At 43.5% G+C, this 24169-nt stretch overlaps 1 protein-coding gene across 1 annotated transcript; it reads right to left on the reverse strand.

The window, feature by feature from the left end:
* Positions 1–2346: 2346 nt before the first annotated feature.
* On the reverse strand, positions 2347–15688 carry LOC120049067 (D(4) dopamine receptor-like). Its single transcript, XM_038995318.1, has 4 exons — positions 15404–15688; positions 15036–15148; positions 10878–11584; positions 2347–2549 (listed from the first exon to the last, which is right to left on the reverse strand). Exons 1-4 carry the CDS (start codon positions 15686–15688, stop codon positions 2347–2349), a joined length of 1308 nt encoding a protein of 435 aa, XP_038851246.1.
* Between the last annotated feature and the right edge of the window lie 8481 nt (positions 15689–24169).

Here is a 24169-nt window from a genome sequence, read left to right on the forward strand (position 1 = left end):
CTGACAGCATCATATATCATTTCACTCTGTTACTGATGGTCGATTTGGGCTCGGAATAGGGAGTGAAATTAGACTCCTTTTAAGAGAATATTGAAGAACCTCTTTGGAAAGAAATTGCCTTTCAAAATGTTCCTCACAGGACATAACTTTTTATGTGAATGAAATGGATGGATCTAAGTAAGGTGAAAATGGACATCACCAAAGCCTTGGCAATGTACTCAAGTTTTTGTCTATCTGAAGAGGGCCACGGGTCTTGAAAGGAAAGGAGGTAAAGCTCTCCAAAACGCAGTATTAATGGGCATAAAGAGGGATTGGAGAGAAGGAGATTAAACAGTTCGGAATAGATTTTCTCACCTATTTTCTCCGGTCAATACTCTGTCTTATTTAGTCAGTGACAAAGACAGCAGATGGAAGAGATTCTCTCTGTAATGCACAATGCATCAACAATGAAAACAATAGAAGAAATAGGATTCCTTCCTTGATTTGATTCAGTATTTATCAATGCCGTCTTCAAAGGATAAATACTGTATTTTAAAGCTCCTCCGTCCGTTTTAAAAAAAGGCCATAAGCCGAAACATATTGGTTCTACTTTTAACAATTACAGAAGCCTTTTTATTTAATTCCATTGTTTTCCAAAAGTTGCTGAATATCCTCTGTACATCAGTTTGCTCCTCTATTCATGCAGCTTGGTTGGAAAGGCTGGTAGCGTCAGTGATCCCTTCCGTTTATGGGTGTTTTTGTGCGATAACGCTCTAGCAAACCCCTGGTGTCCGACAACAGAGTTATGGGCCATTTTCCCTCAGACTGCCTTTATGGTTTAAGAAGAGTCACATTGCCTTGTGTCAGGTCATCATAGCATGGCCAGAGATTAAAACGTCAAACTGATTTTATCACTCTTGGTGCTCTGCCTTGGCTTTCAGGCCTGCTGTGGGGAAGATTGCTAGTGTGGTCGGTGGCTGGCTGTGGATCAGATCTACATAGATTGTTTTCATACATGGCGGCTGGTCACTAAGTATGGCTCACTGGTCCACATCTCAGCTCTCTATCTCTGGGTGTATGTGTTCCTCTAGCTGGGTGAGAGCTGCGTCCCGCCATCCACAGCAGACGGCTCATTAAGCTCAGGGCTCAGGCCTTTACGCTTGAGGTGAAATTGCATGATTGCGTTTTTCTCTCCCCCTTGTAGATAACACGATAAGCCTCGCTGGCAACATATGTCTTGCAGACAAGGATCATTTCACGTGTAATGATAATTTCCCGTGGGTGTAATATAGCAGTGTCTTCGGTGGCTTTTGTTGACATGAGGGGATCGACCAACATTCCGTATCGCTCTCAGCGACATGGATAAATAGATTTTATCTATGTCATTCAAATTATTTAATTCTGATTATGACTAGCGTTCTCAGTTTCTTACATAGGGGAAATATGGCATACATATTATATGGAACATGTTTTATTACTTTTCGATCAACGACAAAGAGAATTGTTTACATTTGTCACATTCACCTCAGTTAATTCACAGCACTTTTGTAGCACTTGATCAAAATAGGTCATGATATCATCTTAAATAGTTCTTTCCACAATGTTGGCCCTGAAGTCTGTAATTTGTCACTTCTTGTGGCGTAAATGTTCATGATATTATCTACAGGCAATGTCCGTAATCCACAAGATAGAAAATGTCATGTTTGTTGTATGATGTAAGTTCCTCTTGAGCCACACTATGTCCCTAAAGTCTCTCAAGTCCTCAGGATAAAAGGAGACAAAGTCAATTCTAAAGAAATTACCATGAACTTTCACAGAAAACCTGCACATAATTAAATCAAAACAGAGAACCATACATAGCATCAACATTTCATTCTGAGAGAAATCAAAACTCACATATCAAATAGTTACATGTTCTTAAATGTGCACATTGTTGACATATTTTATGCCTTTGGGCTATGATATTAACAGTATTCACCATCTTCTTTATCCAAGCAATATTTTACAGGACGAAAAACCGTCACACAGTATCAACTTCAATGTAGAAACATCAGATACAGTGAGCCACTGTCTTTCAGTTCACAATATGTCAACTAAGGCATCAGTCAAATTCTGTCAGGTTGTCCCCTGTATTGTTCATCCATTTTGACAACCTCACCTTCTGCCAGCACTTAGATCCAGGAAAACCCCTTTGGGTCACTCTCACATCCAGCAACCGAGGAGTTTTGTGAAAGATCATTTAATTCAGGTCTCATGGTCGAGAGCAACATTCTAGAAATCATGTCTCAGATTGAACCTTAAAGATAATTGTTCTCCTATCTCAATGAATAGTTTGTCAAAGAGGTTCCAGATCTCAGAACTCAGGTCTCATGCTCGACAGCAGAAAAGTTTGTGAAAGACATTTCGGAACTCTGCGTTGAAGGCAGTGTAGATGATGGGGTTGACAGCACTGTTGACGTAGCCCAGCCACGTTACCACGGATATCAGAGTGGGGCTAATTTTGCAGGACACGCACAGCACGTTGGTCACATGTACCACAAAGAAAGGCGTCCAACAGGCTAGGAACACACCTGGTATAGGTGAGAGGGGATGAGGAGAAGAAGGGGGGGGGGGGGGGGGGGGGAAGGGGACGCAGTCAGTCTTTTCAATAAATCAATACATGGCAAGGGATACATAACTACAGTATATTACTATAACCTGAGATGGTAAATGTCAATGTGATATGACATTGAGGAAAAGGTGTTTATGACAGACACTGCATATAGAGTTACTCGTTTTGTTTAGTAGGAGTATATTGGTATAATGTGAGATGGTAAATATCATGTGATGTCCCATTGAGGAAAAGCTGTCTTTGACAGGCAGACTGTAGCTCACTGCATATAGAGTTACTGGTTTTGTATTATCTGATTGTGGGTGTGTAGAATAAATGCATGTGGCACGAAAAAGTGTTTGCACAGATCATGTGAACCATGGTAGAAGATGGCAATTGAGTGGCTGTTTCCAAGGAGATAGCATCCTCTACTTGTACTGCAGGCTGCATTATCATGATGTATGATGTCTCACAGACACTTACACCATGTGTTAACTCTATATTTGGTCGCTAGCTAATTAGCCGGTAACACTTTATCACCTTTCCGGCAAACGTGCCATGATAACGTTGTCACACTGAGTAAAGTTAGTCAGCTCTGCCTGTACACATGGCCTGCGCCAGTTATGGCGTGAACGACTCTCAGAGTAGATGTACGTAGACAATGGGTGTGCGTACGTCATATTTTTCTTTCGTTCACTCAGCACGCGCCAACACACACCTGTGCACGCACTCACACATATGGTATGATACAGCTTAGATCCACAACACATAGACTACGGACTCTTTTTCTCTCTGCTTTGTCCGTTCAGACACAGCGGGTGTTGGTTTGTCAGTGGATGCGGTCCTGCATTAGTAAGCAAACAGGCCCAGCATTGTGGGAAGAGACTATGCTGTGGAGGATGCCATTATTCATTCCTCTGTTGTCACAACAGCACTAGCATAACGCTCGACACATCATGCTAAATCTGTGGAGCATCAACACCGTCTAACACCACCGTCTCCCCTCGTTGCATTTTGACAGTCTGTGTTTTCAAATGTTGAATACATAGCCACGGAGTGTGAGCCTTTTTCTCACATGATCAAAATGTTAGCCCCTTCTCAGCATGCAGCCTCTTTCAAGCATTCAGGGTTTGTTATATTGATGCCATCCCCTGTGGTCTCAGATTGCAAAAATCTGATCCTTGTTTTGTGTTGCTGTAATGTTATTATGTAACGCTGAACAAAAACCATTGATTTCAAACATCCTCTTCTTGACCCTTGTCTGGCAGTAGAGTATTTACTCTTCTCTCAGGAGAGGCAGGCGTAATGCCTTTAGTTGGGGTGGGTGGCGACAGTTAAGTCGTAGTGTTCCTCATTTCTGCATCTCGACGTCGTAAAACCTAGGTGCGGCGCTTTCACCTGTTACCACTGCAGGTGTTGTCCACTCTTTTAGGTGATCGAGCTTGGTGAGCACTGTTTCTCCTGGCGGTATCAACTGTCATGGTCTAGCCCTGTGACGTTGGTTGTAGTAGAAGGCTTGTTTCCTCTTTTCTGCTGTATCCTTTAGCCCGGTGTGGTTTTTGTTGAGCCACTTAGGTTGCAGGTTTCGTTCAGATTTTTCTACCCATGAGGAACTCTGCTGGGCTCATTCCCGTTGTTGTGCATGGGGTTGACCTGTAGCACATGAGAGCAATCAGCGGGTCTTTCTGCTTCAGAATCCTCTTTGCGGTCTGCACTGCCCTTCCTGTGTGACCTTTACCCTGAGCGTTGTGAGCGCTGGAAGTAATGTGCTTAACGTCAAGCTGCTCTGACATTTCTTGGAACTCGGAACTAGAGAATTGAGGCCCATTTTCACTAACGACCTCATCTGCAATCCCATACTTTGCAAAGGTTCCTTTCAGCTTAAGGGCTACCTGTGTGCTTGTGGTTGTAGGCATGTGTCACAGCTGTCGTAAGAACGGGACCAAGGCGCAGCGGATGTTGAGTTCCACATATTTAATACAAAGAGAAACTTAAACAAAACAAAAATAATCAAATAAACGAACAACTAAACGTGACTACGTGGTGCACATGCACAAACACAAAACAATATCCCACAAACACAGGTGGGAGAAATATCTACTTAAATATGATCCCCAATTAGAGACAACGATTACCAGCTGCCTCTAATTGGGAATCATACAAAACACCAACATAGAAAATATAAACTAGAACACAACATAGAAATTATAAACTAGAATACCCCCTTGTCACGCCCTGACCTACTACACCATATAGAAACAAGGGCTCTCTATGGTCAGGGCGTGACAGCATGTGTAGTATTTCTATGAATCTTAAATAGTAGTCAGATATAACCAAATAGTTTTGTTTGTTATGCACGCATAGATCCAGATCAATTATTTTCCATGGCCTGCCAGGGAGCGGTGTTGAGATTAGTGGCTCCTTTTGCAGGGCCAAGATTGACATTACCTTTTTCTTCTCTGAGATCCCCGACCACGATACTGAGGCATTGGCCCTCTCTCTGCATTTAGTCAGACCTTGATGTCCGTCGTGTATTCTATCAAGAATGTCTGCCCTCTGTGTCTGTGGTACTAGTATGCGGTTCCCCCTTGTGACCATACCATTGTACTCTGAATGTTCACTCTTCACAGGGAAAAACTCTCTGTGACTGGGGTTTTACTCACATGTTCTGGCCAGCCTGACCTGTACTTGATCACTGTCTGTAGTTATCATCTCTGAGAGAGCAACTCTGCTCTCCATTTTTGGCTTTGTAGTAGGTATGTTGTTGATTATGGCTGCAATGTAACACTCCATGTATGTGTGTGTGTCTGTTTCCTTTTCTGTGAGTATCAACAGACTCCTTGAAAGAGTGTCCGCCACGACCATAGTTTTTCCTGGCGCGTACTCCTCTGTGGTTTTGAACCTCATCAGCCGCATGAGTAGTGGCACCGTACAGGCACATTATCTAAGTCTTTGCTGTTCATTAGTGGGACCACGGGCTTGTGGTCTGTCACTAGCTTGAAGTCCTCCAGGCCATAGAGAAATTTCTCAAACTTCTCACAAGCCCAAACACTCGCCAGATGCTCCTTTTCGATCTGCACGTATCAAATCAAATGTTATCGGTCACATACACATGGTTAAATGATGTTAATGCGAGTGTAGCGAAATGCTTGTGCATAGTTTCCTAAGAATGCGAAGCGAGGCGACCATCTCTGTCGGCGCCATCTCTGATTATCTGGTTTCTGCCTCCATGAGCCACCAGGAGCAGTACACCACAGGCTTCCATTCCTCACCATGGAGCTGTAGTAGTACACCGTCAAGCCCAAAGCTGCTTGCGTCTGCTGAGACTGCGATGGCTCTGTTGCCGTCATAGAACGTCAGGACTGTGGAAGTCGTCAGAAGTTCTTTGAGGCGCTGGGACACTGCCTGGCGTGCGTGATCCCATGTCCATGCCGTATTTGACCTCAGGAGCTCATGCAGTGGTTGACCCACTGTGGAAAGGTTGGGGATATACTTCCCTAGGTAGTTAACCATCCCAATAACTCTCTTCAGCTCCTGCAATTTCTCTGGTGGGGAAAAGCTGCCAGATGGCCCCCACTTTCTCTGAATCGGGCCTGATTGGGTCAATGAGGTGTCCCAGGAAGCGTAGCTGTGTTTGCCTGAGGACACACTTTTATTTGTTCAACTTTAGTCTGGTTGACTCAATCTCTTTTTAGTCACTCGTCGTGCTCCTCCATGGTATTTGCATATACCAAAATGTCATCCATAAAACGGTGACTCCCTCAAGGCCTTGCAATGTCTACATCATTTTTGGGGGGAAGATTTCTGGAGGGCTCGAGATCCCAAATAGCAAATGGCAGAAACAGTACCTGCCAAAAGATGTAATAAAGGTTGTCAACTTTCTGCTGTCACAGTGTAGGAGTATTTGCCAAAACCCACTTGCTGCATCCCTTTGTTGAGAATACTTTGGCTCTGCTCAGCTTTGCGAGTATCTCATCCGAGGTGTGTAGGATAAACCGTTCTATTCACTATCTTTTCAACGCTTCATTATTCTTTTTCAAACCCACGCACTTTTCCATTTTTTTTGTGTGACACATTCTTTCACAAAGTCCTGGTTTCTGACACTTGTTGCATGTCCACTTGAAAGCTCGTTGATAAAAACAGGCATGTTCGTGAATAACATTCCGTTTGGGAAAACAGTATTCAGTATATTTCCTCACGACAATATCAAAGTCTGCTTCCTCATCCTCTGATGCAAAGGTGAACGATTTGAAAATGTTCTCTGCCTCGCTGCCCATGGCGTGAGGGAACTGACCTGCACATCACCATCTTCCTGATCCAACTTGGTCACGGTTCTGGATCTCATAAAAAGTTGTTTCCAATCCATCCATTCCATCAGAGGAGTACCTTTCTAGGTAAGTTGTTTTAATGCCCGTCTCACCAGAACGCCTCAAGATAACGTACTGCTTTATGACATCCCGTAACACTGTTGTGTAGACTATGATATCATCTACACACAATAGCCCATAATGACAAAGTGAGAACATTATACATTTTAGCAAATTTATTGAAAATTAAATACAGAAAAGTTCAGAAGGGTTTGTGTATATATTATGAAAACATTTTGTGACGTTTTTTTGTTAGTTTTGGACTTCGGTAAGTTTTTTTTATTGTTCGGCACACAACATTTTTTCTTGAGGCCAGCCGATAAAGTCTTTGTCTTAATTTCGTGCACTTTTTTTCATTGCGAAATACTGCACCAAACATCTTAGTTAGATGTAAAATTGCACGACTAAGATCTCTTTGGCAAAAACGTCTAAATAAAATGACATATTTCTTGACTTGTTTAGAATTTTGAAAAACATTATTCCCCTTTGACATTATGTGGTATTGTGTGTAGGCCAGTGACCAAAAACCTACATTTAATAATTTTTTAATTCAGGCTGTAACACAACAAACTGTGGAAAAGGGTGTGAATACTTTCTGAAGGCGCTGTATTTGCTCTGAATTAAGATTAAACGATGCCTGTAGAAATAATGGGGTGTCATTTGTGACATGATTCTTTTGGTTATTGAACTACAGTAAGTGAATTGATTTACACCCGGTAACAGAATTGTGGTATTGGAATTTCGTCATAGGTCCCTGATTTGAACTAAAATAGATAGTTTCCTAAATAGGTACACAAAAGTATAAATATGAAATATCCTCCTTTGCATATTTGGGTTTTATTCTACACACTGGCCATTATTTGAATGACCTCTGCCCCCAAACAAGACCAAATTTGGTTGGTCCAGACCGGACCAAATCTAAACCAATCGCAGACGTCTATGTTTCACACGTTTGGACATCAGCACAGTAGAGCTCAGTAGAGTACAATAGAGTACAGAACAGTAGAGTTTAGTACTGTAGAGTTCAGTACAGAACAGTAGAGTACAGTAGTGTACAGTAGAGTATAGTTCAGTAGAGTATGGTAAAGTAAAGTAGAGTACAGTACAGTACAATACAGTACATTATAGTGTACTAAACTCTAGTGTGCTCTACTGTGTACTGAACTACACTCTACTTTTCTTTACTGTACTGTACTGTACTGTCCTGTGCGGTCCAAACTATTATGTGACTATGATTTCCCATTGTAGCCAATTCATTTGCAGAAATTCCTGACAGATTTTTCTGAATTTTCCGTTACGGATTTGGTACTCATAGCTTTCATTTTACACCCAATTTGACATTCTCCTATGAACTTCACATGTTGGTGCTCATGGCTCCTTTTACATGGAAATGACCGCATTCATCTTAAGATAAATAAGTGAGACAACCACATATCACAGTCGTAGTAAGTACATTTTCCCACGATACAGAAATGATCAGCAAAGTCACTGCTAGCTGGAAAATACTATTTCTTTTTTTATGGGGGGGGGAGGGGAATAAGACAGAGATATCTTATTTAAGATACTCATTGAAGAGGTAGATTTTCAGGTGTTTTCGGGAAGATAGGCAGGGACTCTTCAGTCCTAGCTTCAGGGGAAAGCTCATTCCACCATTGAGGTGGAAGGACAGAGAAGAGCTTTGACTGGGATGAGCGGGTTGGGATGTAGGGTTTGAGCATAGCCTGAGTGTAGGGAGGGGAAATTCCCATTGCTGCTCCGTAGGCAAGCATCATGGTCTTGTAGTGGATGCAAGTGGAGTGTGCGGAGGACTGGGTGACATGGGAGAATTTCGGAAGGTTGAACACCAGGCGTGCTGCGGCGTTCCAGATAAGTTGCAGGGGTTTGATGACACAAGCGGGGAGCTCTGCCAACAGCGAGTTGCATTAGTCCAGACGGGAGGTGACAAGTGCCTGGATTAGGACGTGCACCACTTCCTGTGTGAGGTAGGGTCGTACTCTACAGATGTTAAAGGGCAAGAACCTGGAGGAGCGAGTCACTGCTTTGATATTTGCAGAGGAAGACATGGTGTTGTCCAGGGTCATGCCAAGGTTCTTTGCACTCTGGGAGGGGGTCACTGTGAAGTTGTCAACTGTGACGGAGTGGTCTTGGAGTGGGCAGGCCTTCCCCGGGAGTAAGAATAGTTCAGTCTTGTCGGGGTTGAGCTTGAGGTGGTGGGCCGATATCCAAGCTGAGATATCTGCCAGGCACACAGAGATGCGTGTCACCACCTAGGTGTCAGAAGAAGGGAAGGAGAAAAGTAGTTGAGTGTCATCTGCATAGCAATGATAGGAGAAACCATGTGAGGATATGACGGAGCTGAGTGACTTGGTATATAGAGAGAAGAGGGCCTAGAACCGAGCTCTGGGGGACACCAGTAGTGAGAGCATGTGGTGCAGACACAGATCCTCTCCACGTCACCTGGTAGGAGCGGCCTGCCAGATAAGATGCAATCCAAAAGTGTGCAGAGCCTGAGACGCCCAGCACTGAGAGGGTGGAAAGGAAGATCTGATGGTTCACTGTGTCCAAGGCATTGGATAGATCTAGGAGGATGAGGACAGAGTAGAGAGTCAACTTTGCCAGTGCGGAGAGCCTTCGTGACACAGAGGAGAGCGGTCTCTGTTGAGAGACCCGTCTTGAAGTCTGACTGGTTAGGGTCAAGAAGATTGTTCTGAAAGAGATAATGAGAGTGTTGGTCAGAGACTGCACGCTCAAGTGTTTTGGAAAGACAAGTGACTCTGGCCATTTTGGAGTAAGAGGGGACGCAGCCAGTGGTCAGGGATGAGTTGATGAGGGAAGTTAGGAATGAGATGGTCTGGAGAAGGGAGGAGGGGATGGGGTCAGGTGGGCAGGTTATTGAGCGGCCAGACGTCACAAGAATTTCATCTGTAGAGAGAGGGGCGAAAGAGGTCAAGGTGTAGGGTAGTTCTGTGTGAGTCGTACCAGTGGACTCAATAGGCTGACTGAATGAGGAGTGGATATTGTCTACCTTCTTTTCATAGTGGTTGACAATGTCTTCCGCAGAGAGGGGGGGGATTAAGGAGGGAGGAGGTGGCAAAGAGTTTCCTAAGGTTAAAGGCAGAAACCTGAAATCTGGGGTGATAGAAAGTGGTGTTAGCAGTGGCTACATAGGAAGAGAAGGTAGAGAGGATGGAGTGAAATGATGATAGAAGTTTAATTTTAGTTTAGTTTAACTTTCCTCCATTTTTGCTCACCTGACATACTCAGCCACCGAGCAGAAGGATAGGGCAAGCCGACCGGGAGGAAAGGGGACAGTGAGTGTCATACGATACAGAAAGGGAGGAGAGTACGTAAAGTAGATGGCCCTAGCTAGCAAAAGACAATACTAGACAACAACAAATGAAGACAAAAAGGATTCTTCTCACTCCTGGAGAGAGTAGGAGTCCTCTAGCTATAGATTGAAACACACTGAACTGGAGCTTGAGAAGCTGGATATACTGTATACTCAGAGAAGAGGTGAAACCACTCACCCTCCAGGCACTGATTACCAAAACAGCAACAATCACAAACTGCCCTGCACTTTAATCCTAGTTGATGTGTCAACAATCAGCTGCAGGTTATGAGGTTATGTATTCTGCTCACAGTGGGGGAACCCCTCATTTCCATGCCCCTCCATGTTTATGTAATTAATACTTTTTAAGGTCACCGCAACCCACTGCTTTCTTATCCCAACGATGCTAAATGTCCTTTGTTGACATGATTTGTGTAAATATTAGACCTTGGAAGACACATGCATGTACACACACACACACACACACACACACACACACACACACACACACACACACACACACACACACACACACACACACACACACACACACACACACACACACACACACACACACACACACACACACACACACACATGTACACATACCTACCAACTACAACAGGAAGGACCTTCATGGCTTTGCGCTCCCTCCCACTCACTCTGCTACTCTTGCTGTTGCGGCGCCCCCTCTTGGTGGCCTTAGCGTGGGCCAGCCCATTCTCCTTCCGGCTCTTCCCCTGCCTAGGCGGCTTCTCCGTGGGTTCTGCGTCCGAAATGCTTTCTATCTGGGTAGTCATGGGGTCGCTCTCTGCCATGCCAGCCCCCACAACATCCTGCTGCTTGTCCTCCACCCCCGGGGTCGCTGTGGGCGACGCCATCGATACGGTCGACGGTGACATTGGGCTGAGCCCTGAGGGCATGAGGTACACCACCTTCTCCTTGGCCCCCGCCCTGACCCCTGCGTTCTCCCTCTGCAGGGCGGAGCTGAGGCGCAGGGACAGTCCCTGTTTTCCTCCCCTCGTCAGCTGGGAGCGCCTCCTGCCTGAGCTCCAGCGTCTCAACCCCCGGAACATCCAGTAGTACAGGAAGAGCATGACTGGGCAAGGCACAAAGAAGGAGCACACTGAGGAGTAGACCACGAAGCTGTCGTTCTCCAGCTTGCACACAGTGGGGTCGCGGCCTGGCACCTGGTTGAGGCCGAAGATGACAGGACTGGCGACGCCCAGGGAGAGAACCCAGGTGGCCGTAATGAGGACCAGCTGCCGCAGGCTGAACTGGTTCCTGTTGTACTTCAGGGGCACCACCACCGCTATGTACCTACAGGGACACACACATCACAGGGGATAAAATGCTTTGCTGCAGGGGGGACTGGTGCACTTCACAAAATAGATGGCATCAAGAGGAAGGAAAATTATGTGGATATATTGAAGCAACATCTCAAGACCTCAGTCAGGAAGTTAAAGCTTGGTCGCAAATGTGTCTTCCAAATGGACAATGACCCCAAGCATACTTCCAAAATTGTGGCAAAATGGCTAAAGGACAACAAAGTCAAGGTATTGGAGTGGCCATCACAAAGCCCTGATCTCAATCCCATAGAAAATTTGTGGGCAGAACTGAAAAAGCTTGTTTGAGCAAGGAGGACTCAGTTACACCAGCTCTGTCTGGAGGAATGGGCCAAAATTCACCCAACTTATTGTGGGAAGCTTGTGGAAGGCTACCTGAAACGTTTGACCCAAGTTAAACTATTTAAAGGCAATGCTACCAAATACTAATTGAGTGTATGTAAACTTCTGACCCACTGGGAATGTGATGAAAGAAATAAAAGCTGAAATAAATAATTCTATCTACTATTCTACTATTATTTTGACATTTCACATTCTTAAAATAAAGTGGTGATCCTAACTGACCTAAGACAGGGAATTTTTACTAGGATTAAATTGTGAAAAACTGAGTTTAAATGTATTTGGCTAAGGTTTATGTAAACTTCTGACTCAACTGTACTTGCATAGACGCGGATCAAAGCGAATGACATAGTCTACATTTAAAATACATAAATACATACATTTAACATGGAGGGGCTTCAAACAGGCCAACACAGCAGGGAAGTACTCAGAGGACATAGTGGCTGTTCTGGAAACATTTGAAAAACCTCAGTTGTTCAAAGCTGTTCTGTGGTCCTACAGGTTCAAAGTAAACTTAGATATGGAAGCACTGGAATGCCACAGATGAAGTTACAATAATATTCACCTTCATTTGTAACTCCACTCTATTCCACCCCCACAACCTGGCTCTACCCTGCTTCTCCTGTCTTATAAATCCAATTAATCTCAATCTATTGATTAGATACCATGTCGTATTATTACATTGAGAAATGTGATACCACCACAATGCTATAGAACCTGTCAGACACACGAGCCGCACACCACTAGAGATATAACATTTAACTAACAGGAAGTGTGTGCTGTGTGGAACCTATTTAATGCCCATCTTATATTTTACAGTCGGCTTGTTTTTCCTTTGCCTTAGAAACTCTCGGTCACACTAAGCCCTTAGATGTGGTTTGGGGTAGAGTCCCCTGGGTGGTTGGCGTGAGTTTTCTTCTCTCTGCTTTGAGTAATTACTGGGCATTGATGATTGAGTCGATGAGGGGTTCCAGAGCTACGGTTCCATTAGCCTCCTATAGACCACAGCCATCAGTTAGCATTCACTGTGTGATGTCTGCTAATGGTCTCGCTACACTCTTCTCACAGTCTGGCAGAATGATTTGAGGGATTACTATGAGTGACAGAGCTCGCTACAGAGCTCGCTACAGATATTAGAAAGACATATTGAACTTGCACGTTGGAGATATTGTTCTTGGTGTTTTTAATGGCTCTCTTTGTTCCTTTCAAAAGTGGGAATAAAGAGTATACACAGGGTATTTCTTGAAGAAACCTTTTGAAGAAAAGCTTGCGTTATCAATCTTTTCCTTGTTCAAACTAATAATTCAGAGATATTGCGGTAGTTCTTTGCAATTCTTTGTTAACTCAAATCATACTGGAGACTGCCCAATGGGCACAGCATGTCATTCCAACGTGGATAATTGGGTAATATTTGGTTGACACGTCGATCAAAGACATTACCACCTATATTCACCCACTCAAAAAGACAGCCGAAAGTTAGTTGAATATCCGTTGTGTTATCACGATGCTTTCAACCATCTAAAGACACAAACAAATTCCAATGCCAAACAATGTCTGATTTGTGGTTAATTTATAGAAAAGATGATTGTGTTATCACTGTGCATCGTAACCAAATGACCTGGATTGCAGTTGAGATTGCATTAAAAGTACATGGTGCAAGTGATCAATGCCGTTCGAGATTCTGCACAGATTATTACAGAAATTGTGATCTCCACAGACCTGCGACGACCTATCCATGCTATTTTGAATATGCACGCCTTATAGGATTACATAAGAATACATTCCTAGTTACAGTAACCTCAATGTGGTCATGGATGTGTTACTCATTTTAAAGTTACATTCGTTTCTAAGATAGCCTTCACTTTAGGCTATTTACTGTATTACAAATGTAATATTGAATTGTGTTTGGTTGTCAACGCAATCAAATATCAACATTATCTTCTGCTTGGATAGTTCCATTTGTGCCACTAACTTAGTCTGGCTTTAATTCCAGTTTGTCTAAGTCAAAGAATAGAACAAAATATAATCAATCTTTTAAAGCACTTTAAATAAAGTTTGCTTTTGATTTCATCTTATTCTTAAATTTGATTTTGGTTGAGATGGAGACGTGAATCCAACATATCAATGATTAATTTGTAGACAAACTGGAATTAAAGGCAGACTAATTCAGTGGCACAAATGGCATTAGCCAAGCAGAATATGCATCTCCTTCAAATGTTGATATTTGGTTGCGTTGACAACCAAGCACACAATTCAATACCACTAAATATCATTCAATTAGAAATCAACCAGAGCTTGAAACCCTAGGCCTGTTATATTGTCTAATTTTTGTTGAATTCTGGGTTGAAATAAAGCGATAGCTTTTGACGTCTTTGCAAATCCTATAGCTTGTAGGCCTAAATAGCATAATTTATGATATAGAAGTGATAAGACTATGGTCACATTTTATTTACTCTGCTAAACCTACCCTTTTGTAATGACTTCGATAGCAACAGTGAATCTATTTTGTTTTTTTAAGTGGACATCTCTAAGAAATCATTCTCACGATAGCACATTGGTAATAGTCAGTGACAAATATCATAGCTGGGCTTGGTTAAAACCCTGGATGGGAGACCAAAGGGTAGCTGTAGATAGATCAATTCTCTAGTAGGAGCCAGGAAGTGCTGCCCAGCCTATAGTTTTTCTTCTTCTGATAGTGTGTATAACGTTGAAGATCTGACATTGTTTTAAAGGTACAAATGCAAGGTTTATATACAAGGTTTCCATATGTTGAAATGTGGTTACCATGAGGACATAATCCTGTTGTAGAAATGTCTCCCTCAAAACAACAGTTAATGACTTTTTTCAAATCCAATATATTTTCCACGTATATTCCACGTCACAATATGTTGACAAATTACATTGAAACAACGTTGATTCCACCAGTTTGTGCCCTGTGGATGGACATGTGGTGCTGCTATGTTTCAGAGTCCAGTGTACCGTAACTCGACAGGTTAGAGAGGGCAGGTGTGTTATTGAAAACTAGTGTGACCTGACAGCCATGTGTTACCATGGTGTCCAGGCGAAGTTGAGACAGAAGGACTCACCTGTCCACACTGATGGCACATAGGTTGAGGATGGAGGCCGTGCACAGCATGACGTCCATGGTCATCAGAGCATCACAGATGTATGTGCTCAGGGTCCAGATACCACCCAGGAACTGGGACACACAGCAACAACAACAACAACAACAACAACACATGGTTAACAAGTTGTCAGTCCTGTCAGCGGTGGACTTTAAACTACGACGAGACAGACAGGACAGGTAATTGAGCAAAACGACATGTATTTGGGTATGTGTATGTGTTTCTTCAATTTAAGAGGTCATGGAGGGAAAGTCAACTTGCACACACATACACACATAAATACACACAGACACACACACATACACACACACTCTCCGCTCCTCCCTCACCTCAGAGTAGACGTAGAGGGGCAGCACCAGTACAGCCAGCAGTAGGTCGGCCACAGACAGGCTGATGATGAAGTAGTTGGTGGCAGTCTTCAGGGAGCGCTCAGTGAGCACGCTCAGACACACAAGTACGTTGCCCAGGATGATGATCAGGATGAGGGGCACGCCCAGCACCAGGGCAAAGTAATTGTAATCATACTCTTCCCTCTGGCCCAGGACCAACAGCCCTCCCTCAGTTAGACCCTCTGGGGTGGCATTGCTGCTGGGTGACGTCGTCACGTTGACCATGTCGATTATGGAGGCCCCGGGCTGCACTGTCGCTCTGAAGTTAACATCTAGGGAGGAGGCGAGAGGAGAGTGTTTACTGTGGAGTGTGTGTGTGTGCCTTCAGTAAGTATTCACACCCCTTGACTTTTTTTCACATTTTGTTGTGTTACAAAGTGGGATTCAAATTCATTTAATTGTATTTTTTTATCATCAATCTATACAAAATACTCTGTAATGTCAAAGTAGAAAGAAAAATGTGAACATTTATTAAACATTTAGGAAAAATAAAACACAAATATATCTCAATTATATAAGTATTCAACACCCTGAGTCAACACTGTACATGTTAGAAACACCTTTGGCAGCGATTACAGTTGTGAATCTTTGGGTCTCATTTGGGTCTCATCAAGTCTCTAAGAGCTTTTCACACCTGAATTGTACAATATTTGCCCATTATATATATTTTTTAAATTCTTCAAGCTCTGTCAAGTTAGTTGTTGATCATCATTTGGGGCGGCATGTAACCTAGTGGGTAGCATATTGGGACAGTAACTTAAGGGTTTCGGGATCGAATCACCAAGATGACAAGGTAAAAATCTGCTGTTCTGCCCCTGAACAAGGCAGTTAGCCCACTGTTCCCCGGTAGGCTGTCATTGTAAAATAAGAATTTGTTCTTAACTGACTTGCCTAGTTAAATAAATAAATTCAATTAAATTGCTAGACAGCCGTTTTCAAGTCTTGCTATAGATTTTCAAGTTGATTTAAGTCAAAACTGTAACTAGGCCACTCAGGAACATTCAATGCCATCTTGGTTAGCAAACTCCATTGTAGATTTGGCCTTATTGTCTTGCTGAAAGGTGAATTCCTCTTCCAGTGTCTGTTGGAAAGCAGACTGAGCCAGGTTTTCCTCTAGGATTTTGGCTGTTCCTTGCTGTGTTACATTTATTTTTATCCCAAAAAACTCTATAGTCCTTGCCAATGACAAGCATACCCATAACATGATGCAGCCACCACCATGCTTGAAAATACAAAGACTTCTACTCGGTGATGTGTTGTGTTGGATTTGCCCCCCAAATAATACTTTATATTCAGGACAAAAAGTCAATTTCTTTGCCACATTTTTTTGCAGTATTACTAAAGTGCCTTTTTCCACACGTTAATATTTTAGAATATTTGTTATTCTGTACAGCCTTCTTTCTTTTCACTCTGCCATTTAGGTTAGTGTTGTGGAGTAACTAATCCATCCTCAGTTTTCTCATATCACAACCATTGAACTCTGAAACTGTTTTAAAATCACCATTGGCCTCATGGTGAAATCCCAGAGCGGTTTCCTTCCTCTCCAGCAACTGAGTTAGGAAGGACGCTTGTATCTTTGTAGTGACAGGGTGTATTGATACACCATCTGAAGCATAATTAATAACTTCACCATGCTCAAAGGGATATTCAATGTCTGTTTATTTTTTTTATTTTTAACCATCAACCAATAGGTGCCCTTCTTTGCGAGGCATTGGAAAACCTCCCTGGTCTTTGTGGTTGAATATGTGTTTGAAATTCACTGCTCGACTGAGGGACGTTACAGATACTTGTATGTGTGGGGTACAGAGATGAGGTAGTCATTCAAAATCACGTTAAACACTATTATTACACACAGAGTGAGTCCATGCAACTTATCACGTGACTTGGTAAGCACATTTGTACTCCTGAACTTATTTAGGCTTGCCATAGTAAATGGGTTAAATACTTATTGACTCAACGCATTTCAGCTTATCGTTTTTTATTAATTTGTAAACATTTCTTAAAACATAATTCCACTTTGACATTATGGGGTATTGTGTGTAGGCCAGTGACACAAAATCTCATTGTAATACATTTTACATTCAGGCTGTAACACGACAAAATGTGGAAAAAGGGGTGTGAATACTTTCAGAAGGCAAATGACTAGGCAACAGGACATATAATAGACTGTAGCAGCAGCGTATGTGGTGAGTGTAAAAGTGTGTGTGTGTGGTGTCAGTATGCATGTGTGCGAGTGTTATGTGTGTGTGGGCGTATTTAGTGTGTGTGTGGTGGGGTGTCAGTGTAAGTATGTGTGAATGTGTGGGTAGAGTCTAGTGTGGGTGCGTAGAGTCAGTGCAAGAGAACTAGTGCAAAAAAGGGTCTTTGCAGGTAGTCCGGGTAGCCATTTGATTAGCTATTTAGCAGTCTTGTTTAGTAGTCTTGTGGGTAGAAGCTGTTCATGGTCCTGTTGGTTCCAGACTTGCTGCACTGGTACTGCTTGCCGTGAGGTAGCAGAGAGAACAGTCTATGGCTTGGGTGGCTGGAGTCTTTGACAATTATTTGGGCCTTTCTCTGACACCCCCTGGTATAGAAGTCCTGGATGGCAGAGAGCTCGGCCCCAGTGATGTACTGGGCAGCTTGTGGTCGGGTGCCTTGCAGTTGCCGTACCAAGCGGTGATGCGGCCAGTCTACAGGGAGGAGGTGAGGGCCCTCGGAGTGTGGTGTCAGGAAAATAACCTCACACTCAACGTCAACAAAACAAAGGAGATGATTGTGGACTTCCGGAAACAGCAGAGGGAGCACCCCCCTATCCACATCGATGGGACAGTAGTGGAGAAGGTAGTACGTTTTAAGTTCCTCGGCGTACACATCACGGACAAACTGAATTAGCCACCCACACAGACAGCGTTGTGAAGAAGGCGCAGCAGCGCCTCTTCAACCTCAGGAGGCTGAATAAATTCGGCTTGTCACCAAAAGCACTCACAAACTTCTACAGATGCACAATCGAGAGCATCCTGTCGGGCTGTATCACCGCCTGGTACGGCAACTGCTCCGTCCACAACCATAAGGCTCTCCAGAGGGTAGTGAGGTCTGCACAACGCATCACTGGGGGCAAACTACCTGCCCTCCAGGACACCTACACCACCCAATGTCACAGGAAGGCCATAAAGATCATCAAGGACAACAACCACCCGAGCCACTGCCTGTTCACCCTGCTATCATCCAGAAGGCGAGGTCAGTACAGGTGCATCAAAGCAGGGGCCGAGAGACTGAAAAACAGCTTCTATCTCAAGACCATCAGACTGTTAAACAGCCACCACTAACATTGAGTGGCTGCTGCCAACATACTGACTCAACTCCAGCTCACTTTAATAATGGAAATTGATGGGAATTGATCAAAGATGTATCAATAGCCACTTTAAACAATGCCACTTAATATAATGTATATGTATATACTGTACTCTATATCATCTACTGCATCTTGCCATCTTTATGTAATACATGTATCACTAGCCACTTTAAACTATGTCACTTTTATGTTTACATACCCTACATTACTCATCTCATATGTATATACTGTACTCGATACCATCTACTGCATCTTGCCTATGCCGTTCTGTGCCACTTATTCATTTATCCCTTTACACTTGTGTGTATAAGGTAGTAGTTGTGGAATTGTTAGGTTAGATTACTCGTTGGTTATTACTGCATTGTCAGAACTAGAAGCACAAGCATTTCGCTACACTCGCATTAACATCTGCTAACCATGTGTATGTGACAAATAAAAATGGATTTGATTTGATTTGAAGATGCTCTCAATGGTGCAGCTGTGGAGCTTTTGAGGATCTGAGGGTCTATGCCAAATCTGTTCAGGCCTACTGAGGGGGAAGGGGTCCTGGTGTGCCCTCTTCACAACTGTGTGGGTGTGTGTGACCATGTTCATTCTTTAGTGCTCGCCCCTTTATTTCCTGTATTCCACGATCAGCTCCTTTGTCTTGCTGACGTTAAGGGAGAGGTTGTTGTCCTGGCACCACACTGCCAGGTCTCTGACCTCCTCTTTTTTGGCTTCCTCATTGTTATCAGTCCTTCCACCATTGTGTCAACAGCAAACTTGATGATGAGGTGGGAGTCTTGCACGGCCAAGCAGTCGTGGGTGAACAGGGACTACAGGAGGGGACTAAGCACACACCCCTGAGGGGCCATCGTGTTGCTGGTCAGAGTGGCGGATGTGTTGTAACATTTCAGTGAAGACACTTGCCAGCTGATCAGCGCATGCTCTGAGTACGCATCCGGGTATTCCGTCTGGCCCCGTGGCCTTGCTAATGTTAACCTGTTTATTGGTCTTACGCACATGTAATCTGTGATAGTGTGCAAGTCCTGCCACATCTGTCGAGCGTCAGAGCTGCCGTAGTAGGATTCGATCTTAGTCCTGTATTGACGTTTTGCCTGTTTGATGGCTCGTGAGAGAGAGAGAGAGGGAGCGTGCGTGTGTGTGCATGCAAATAATGTCCATCAATACAGAAGGAAGTGTATAATCACATCACTCCCTCACAACCCTGACAGATGTTCATACCTTGATGAAGTGAGGCCGGGAGAGGCGCAGAGCGTGATGTGTGTCCTGACCACTGATTCTAGACACAGTGTGTTTAGCGTGTGTGTGTCAGCCAACTGCTTCCCCTCGCTGAGACCCGTGACAGCCATGTTTTTATAGAGATGACTCTTCAGTCGTGCTCATCTCCCTGAGTGACGTCACAGATCACACCTGCCAGGGAAGAGGAAGAGGTGGGATGTAAAAAAAGAAAAACACATTTTCTTTAACCCGCTTCTGCTGCAACTCAGTAGCCCAAAGTGACCTCTGCTATTTTTCATCCAAAGTGATGGTACAGTAGGCATCTGTGTTTTTACATCAGTGCGGATTAAAGGAAAACTCCACCCAGAAACTGTTGGTGTTTGTTTCATTAGTCTATTGTTGATATATTCCCAAAATGTTTTGCATGTCAGCAATCAAGTTTTCAAGATATGTAGCTTTCAAAATACAGAAATCTGGCCCGTTTGATGAGGAAAGTTTATTACTATTCCCTCTTTCGTGGCATATTTTTAACTCTAGCTATAATTCAGATGTCATCATATGCAGCCTCCCTCCCTGTCTTATTGTTGTTTTGCATGTGTTTCTGAAACACACATCTTGTTTTCCCACAGTCTCCTCACTGAGCGTGCGCCAGATCAGCTCAGTTTTTCCTGTGATATGGAACTGTCTTTTTCTCCGAGGCAACAGGTGAGGGTTGCCATGACACCCATGAGAGCTCGCACAAGCTACAAAAAGACCCACTCGAACTGTTCCAGCTCATTTCACTTGTATAGATGAGATATGAAAGCAGTGGTTTTTGTTTATCCAATTTTGGAGTGGTTTGGTCTAGTTTTGATTTACCTTTGTTGAGTTGCCAACTAATGTGACTTGAACGTGAAATCAACAAACAATGTCCAATGTCATTAGATTTAGGTGAGAAGTTGGGTGAAAAAAGCATGAAATTCCCTTACGTTAATTACTTTTTGCAAATCCAATCAGTTTTCCACGTTGATTCAAAGTCATCACATTTTTTATTTTTTATGATGTGGAAAAAAACATTGATTCAAACCGTTTTTGCCCAATAGGTTGACACATTATGTACAAATAGAGTTTGTCATGTTCTGTGTGCCTATGGTTCTGGTCCAAAAAGGATTTTCTTCTCACATCTGGGCAGTCCAGATGCATTCATTGGTGATCATATTGATGATGTTCCTTTCTCAGCGATCTCTTCCTGATAATAGCCACAGGTTGCCAAATAGAAGCGTTTGTCCCAAGCAGAGACAGATTGCTCTTTTTGAATTTGATCTATGGTGGAAATTTGAATTGTGATCTGGAAGGGTGTTCAAGCTCACTGCTGTGTTTAATATCTCGGTTAAATTCTAAAGAGCAATCCGAACGAAAGCAAACGAACACACACATGCACACGCATGCACACAAGCACATTGCATAGGCCTGCTGTGTAGCAGGTAATTCGTCTGCGTGGTCGGCGGCCTCGGCGTCCCGCCGTAAATGTCAAACCAAGCGGGAGCTTGCAAATTAACAAGAGTGGCTCAAAGGAAAAAAAACAAGACAGCGAAATAAAGTGGGAGTTGAGGTTTATCAGATCAGATGGAATGGACTGAAAAAGCAGAGCAAAGACGTGGATAGCCATCATCACTCAACCCCACATCTCCCCTGGGCAAACCCACTCTGCAGTGCACAAACAACCCACTGGGCAAAAATGTGTTGAATCAATGTTGTTTCCACGTCATTTCAACCCCCCAAAATATATGTGATGATGCTGAATCAATGTGGAAAACTGATTAGATTTGGAAAAAGTGATCAACAAAAAGGCATTCCATTTTTTTTTTACCCAACTTTTAACCTAAATTCAATGACTTTGTGAATTTTTTTTATTGATTTCACGTTGAATTCATGTTAGATTGACAGCTCAACAAAATGTAAATAAAAACTAGACATTGAACTGATGTCTGTGCCCAGTCGGAAAACCCATTAGTCAAAGCAACTTTCCTCCCTCTCGCTCTGTCTGTCATCTGTCTGTCAGGCTGTCAGAGTTGGGCATTGTTCGGCTCCAATTCCTGTTTAATTGGCCTTGGAATTTCTCTGGAAGTGCCATTACAGCCCAACTGTGATGAATTACCTACCAAAATCCCACTATCAAGGTGAATAGTCTCAGGTGAATATTGTCGGGAGAGCTAGACTTACATGAAAACGCATTACAGCTACTGAGGAACCTATTGGTAGATTTTCACTTCTGCTGCCCTCATTTAAACAGCAAATATTTTAGATAACCATAAAACTGCTTGTTGTGTTACCGTAATTTTGTTACGTTGAATCTCTGCATTCATACCCTGTCAAAAAAAGTTGCACATACATTATTTTTTAATGTAGGTTAAGTATTGTTTTGTTGCAAGTTTCAAGTATTTCCTTGCAGATACTGTGATTGTGACCGGAAAGGGTTAACTACAGTACCAATGGTACATACTGTAGGAGGTGTGAATGTCTTTCCACTGGCATTGTGTGTATCTGTATTACTGTATGTGTGAACTTTTAGAGAGAGGTCATACAAGGATACCTATTCTATTCTCTCTCCCAGCTATTGTTCAGGGATGCTGTTCGGTGATGCTGATTTTTTTCTCCCTCTCTGTAAGAAAATACATTACGCAACCACAGCTACTCCCCCACACCTCTGGACAGGCCAACATGATCACCGACACACCTCAACATAGCCCATGAACACGAGACCATTGCAGTCATTTTAGTCAACGGCTCTAATCCATGGTGGATATTCTTCTTAAAAAGGAACAATGGAATGCTGTAATTATATACCTCCACTTTGCACCTTCACATTACATGACAGCCACTGATGAGTGGTGCTCATAGGGCTTAGGTTGATGTTCTGATGCTGTTTGTGGTTTGTTATCAATAATGGATGATGGTGCGTTTCTGCCCAAGCCAGCTCTTTATTCTGCTAGTTGCCAATTATGATGTTAGAGGGGGGCCAGTGCACAGACAGACTGTCACCCTGGGCGGGTAAGCAAAACATCCCGTGGGTTGGAGAGTGGAAGGGAACTGTGTGCGGGAGTTGGCGGGTGTGTGTATGTATGTGTGTGTGTGTGTTTATGTGTGTGTGTGTGGGGGGTAAACATTCAGCAGAGCACCATTAAATCACCCGCCAGCTTTGCCCATAGCACAGAGAGAGGGAGTGAGAGGGGGCAGAGAGAGGAAGAGAGGGCAAGAGAGAACGAGGGATGGACTGAGACAGAAAGAGGGAAGCGATAGGGTACGGGAGAGGAGGAAAAGAGTGAAAGCAATGAAGAGAGATATATAAGCGAGAAATCGAGCAGCCTAGACAGCAGAATATAGATATACGCCTTATGTTGCTGAATGTCAATTTGTTTTCCTACCGAAGCCTAGCCTGAAACCTGCCAAATTTTGACAGCAGTGTGTGTGTGTTCTTATTAAGAAGGTGTTTTTAGCTGTGTCTGAGATATACTTGAACAGGAGACAGCCTGAAACATTTCCTTTTGTCTTGCTTAAATGCCTTTACAAAGATTTTTTACAGCATTTCTGTTCACAGAAGCCATCAGTGCTGGGCCAGAGAGCATGCTGGGACACACTAGAGACAACAATAGCAGATGGGGCAAGGAGCTGTCGGAATTAGAAAACAGAAACAGACATGCTGGGGTCAGATGTGCGTGCGTGAGTAGTCGATGTGTGTGTTTGCTTGTCTGTGTGTGTGTGTGTGTGTGTGTGTGTGTGTGTGTGTGTGTGTGTGTGTGTGTGTGTGTGTGTGTGTGTGTGTGTGTGTGTGTGTGTGTGTGTGTGTGTGTGTGTGTGTGTGTGTGTGTGTTTGTTGTGTGTGTGCGTACATCCGTGTGGGGGTTAACAGTATGTACAGAAAGATAACAACTGCAAGCCAAGATAACTACCCTTCTCCCGGTTTTCACCGTTCCCACCAGTCAGTCCAAATAATGGTTATCCTCTGTTTGCATGCTCTTGTACAGTGTGTTGAACTGTCAATTAGCCAGGCGGGACCACAGGCGACAGCTAACATGGAGACTACATAATGACTATTGGGAGAGGAGGATAGCGTGATTGTCAGCTTGGGTGTTTGTATTGACTCCTGGGACGAGATGTTGTTCCACACGCTAAGT

Source organism: Salvelinus namaycush, chromosome 6 (assembly GCF_016432855.1).
Source record: "Salvelinus namaycush isolate Seneca chromosome 6, SaNama_1.0, whole genome shotgun sequence".
NCBI classification, from domain to species: domain Eukaryota; kingdom Metazoa; phylum Chordata; class Actinopteri; order Salmoniformes; family Salmonidae; genus Salvelinus; species Salvelinus namaycush.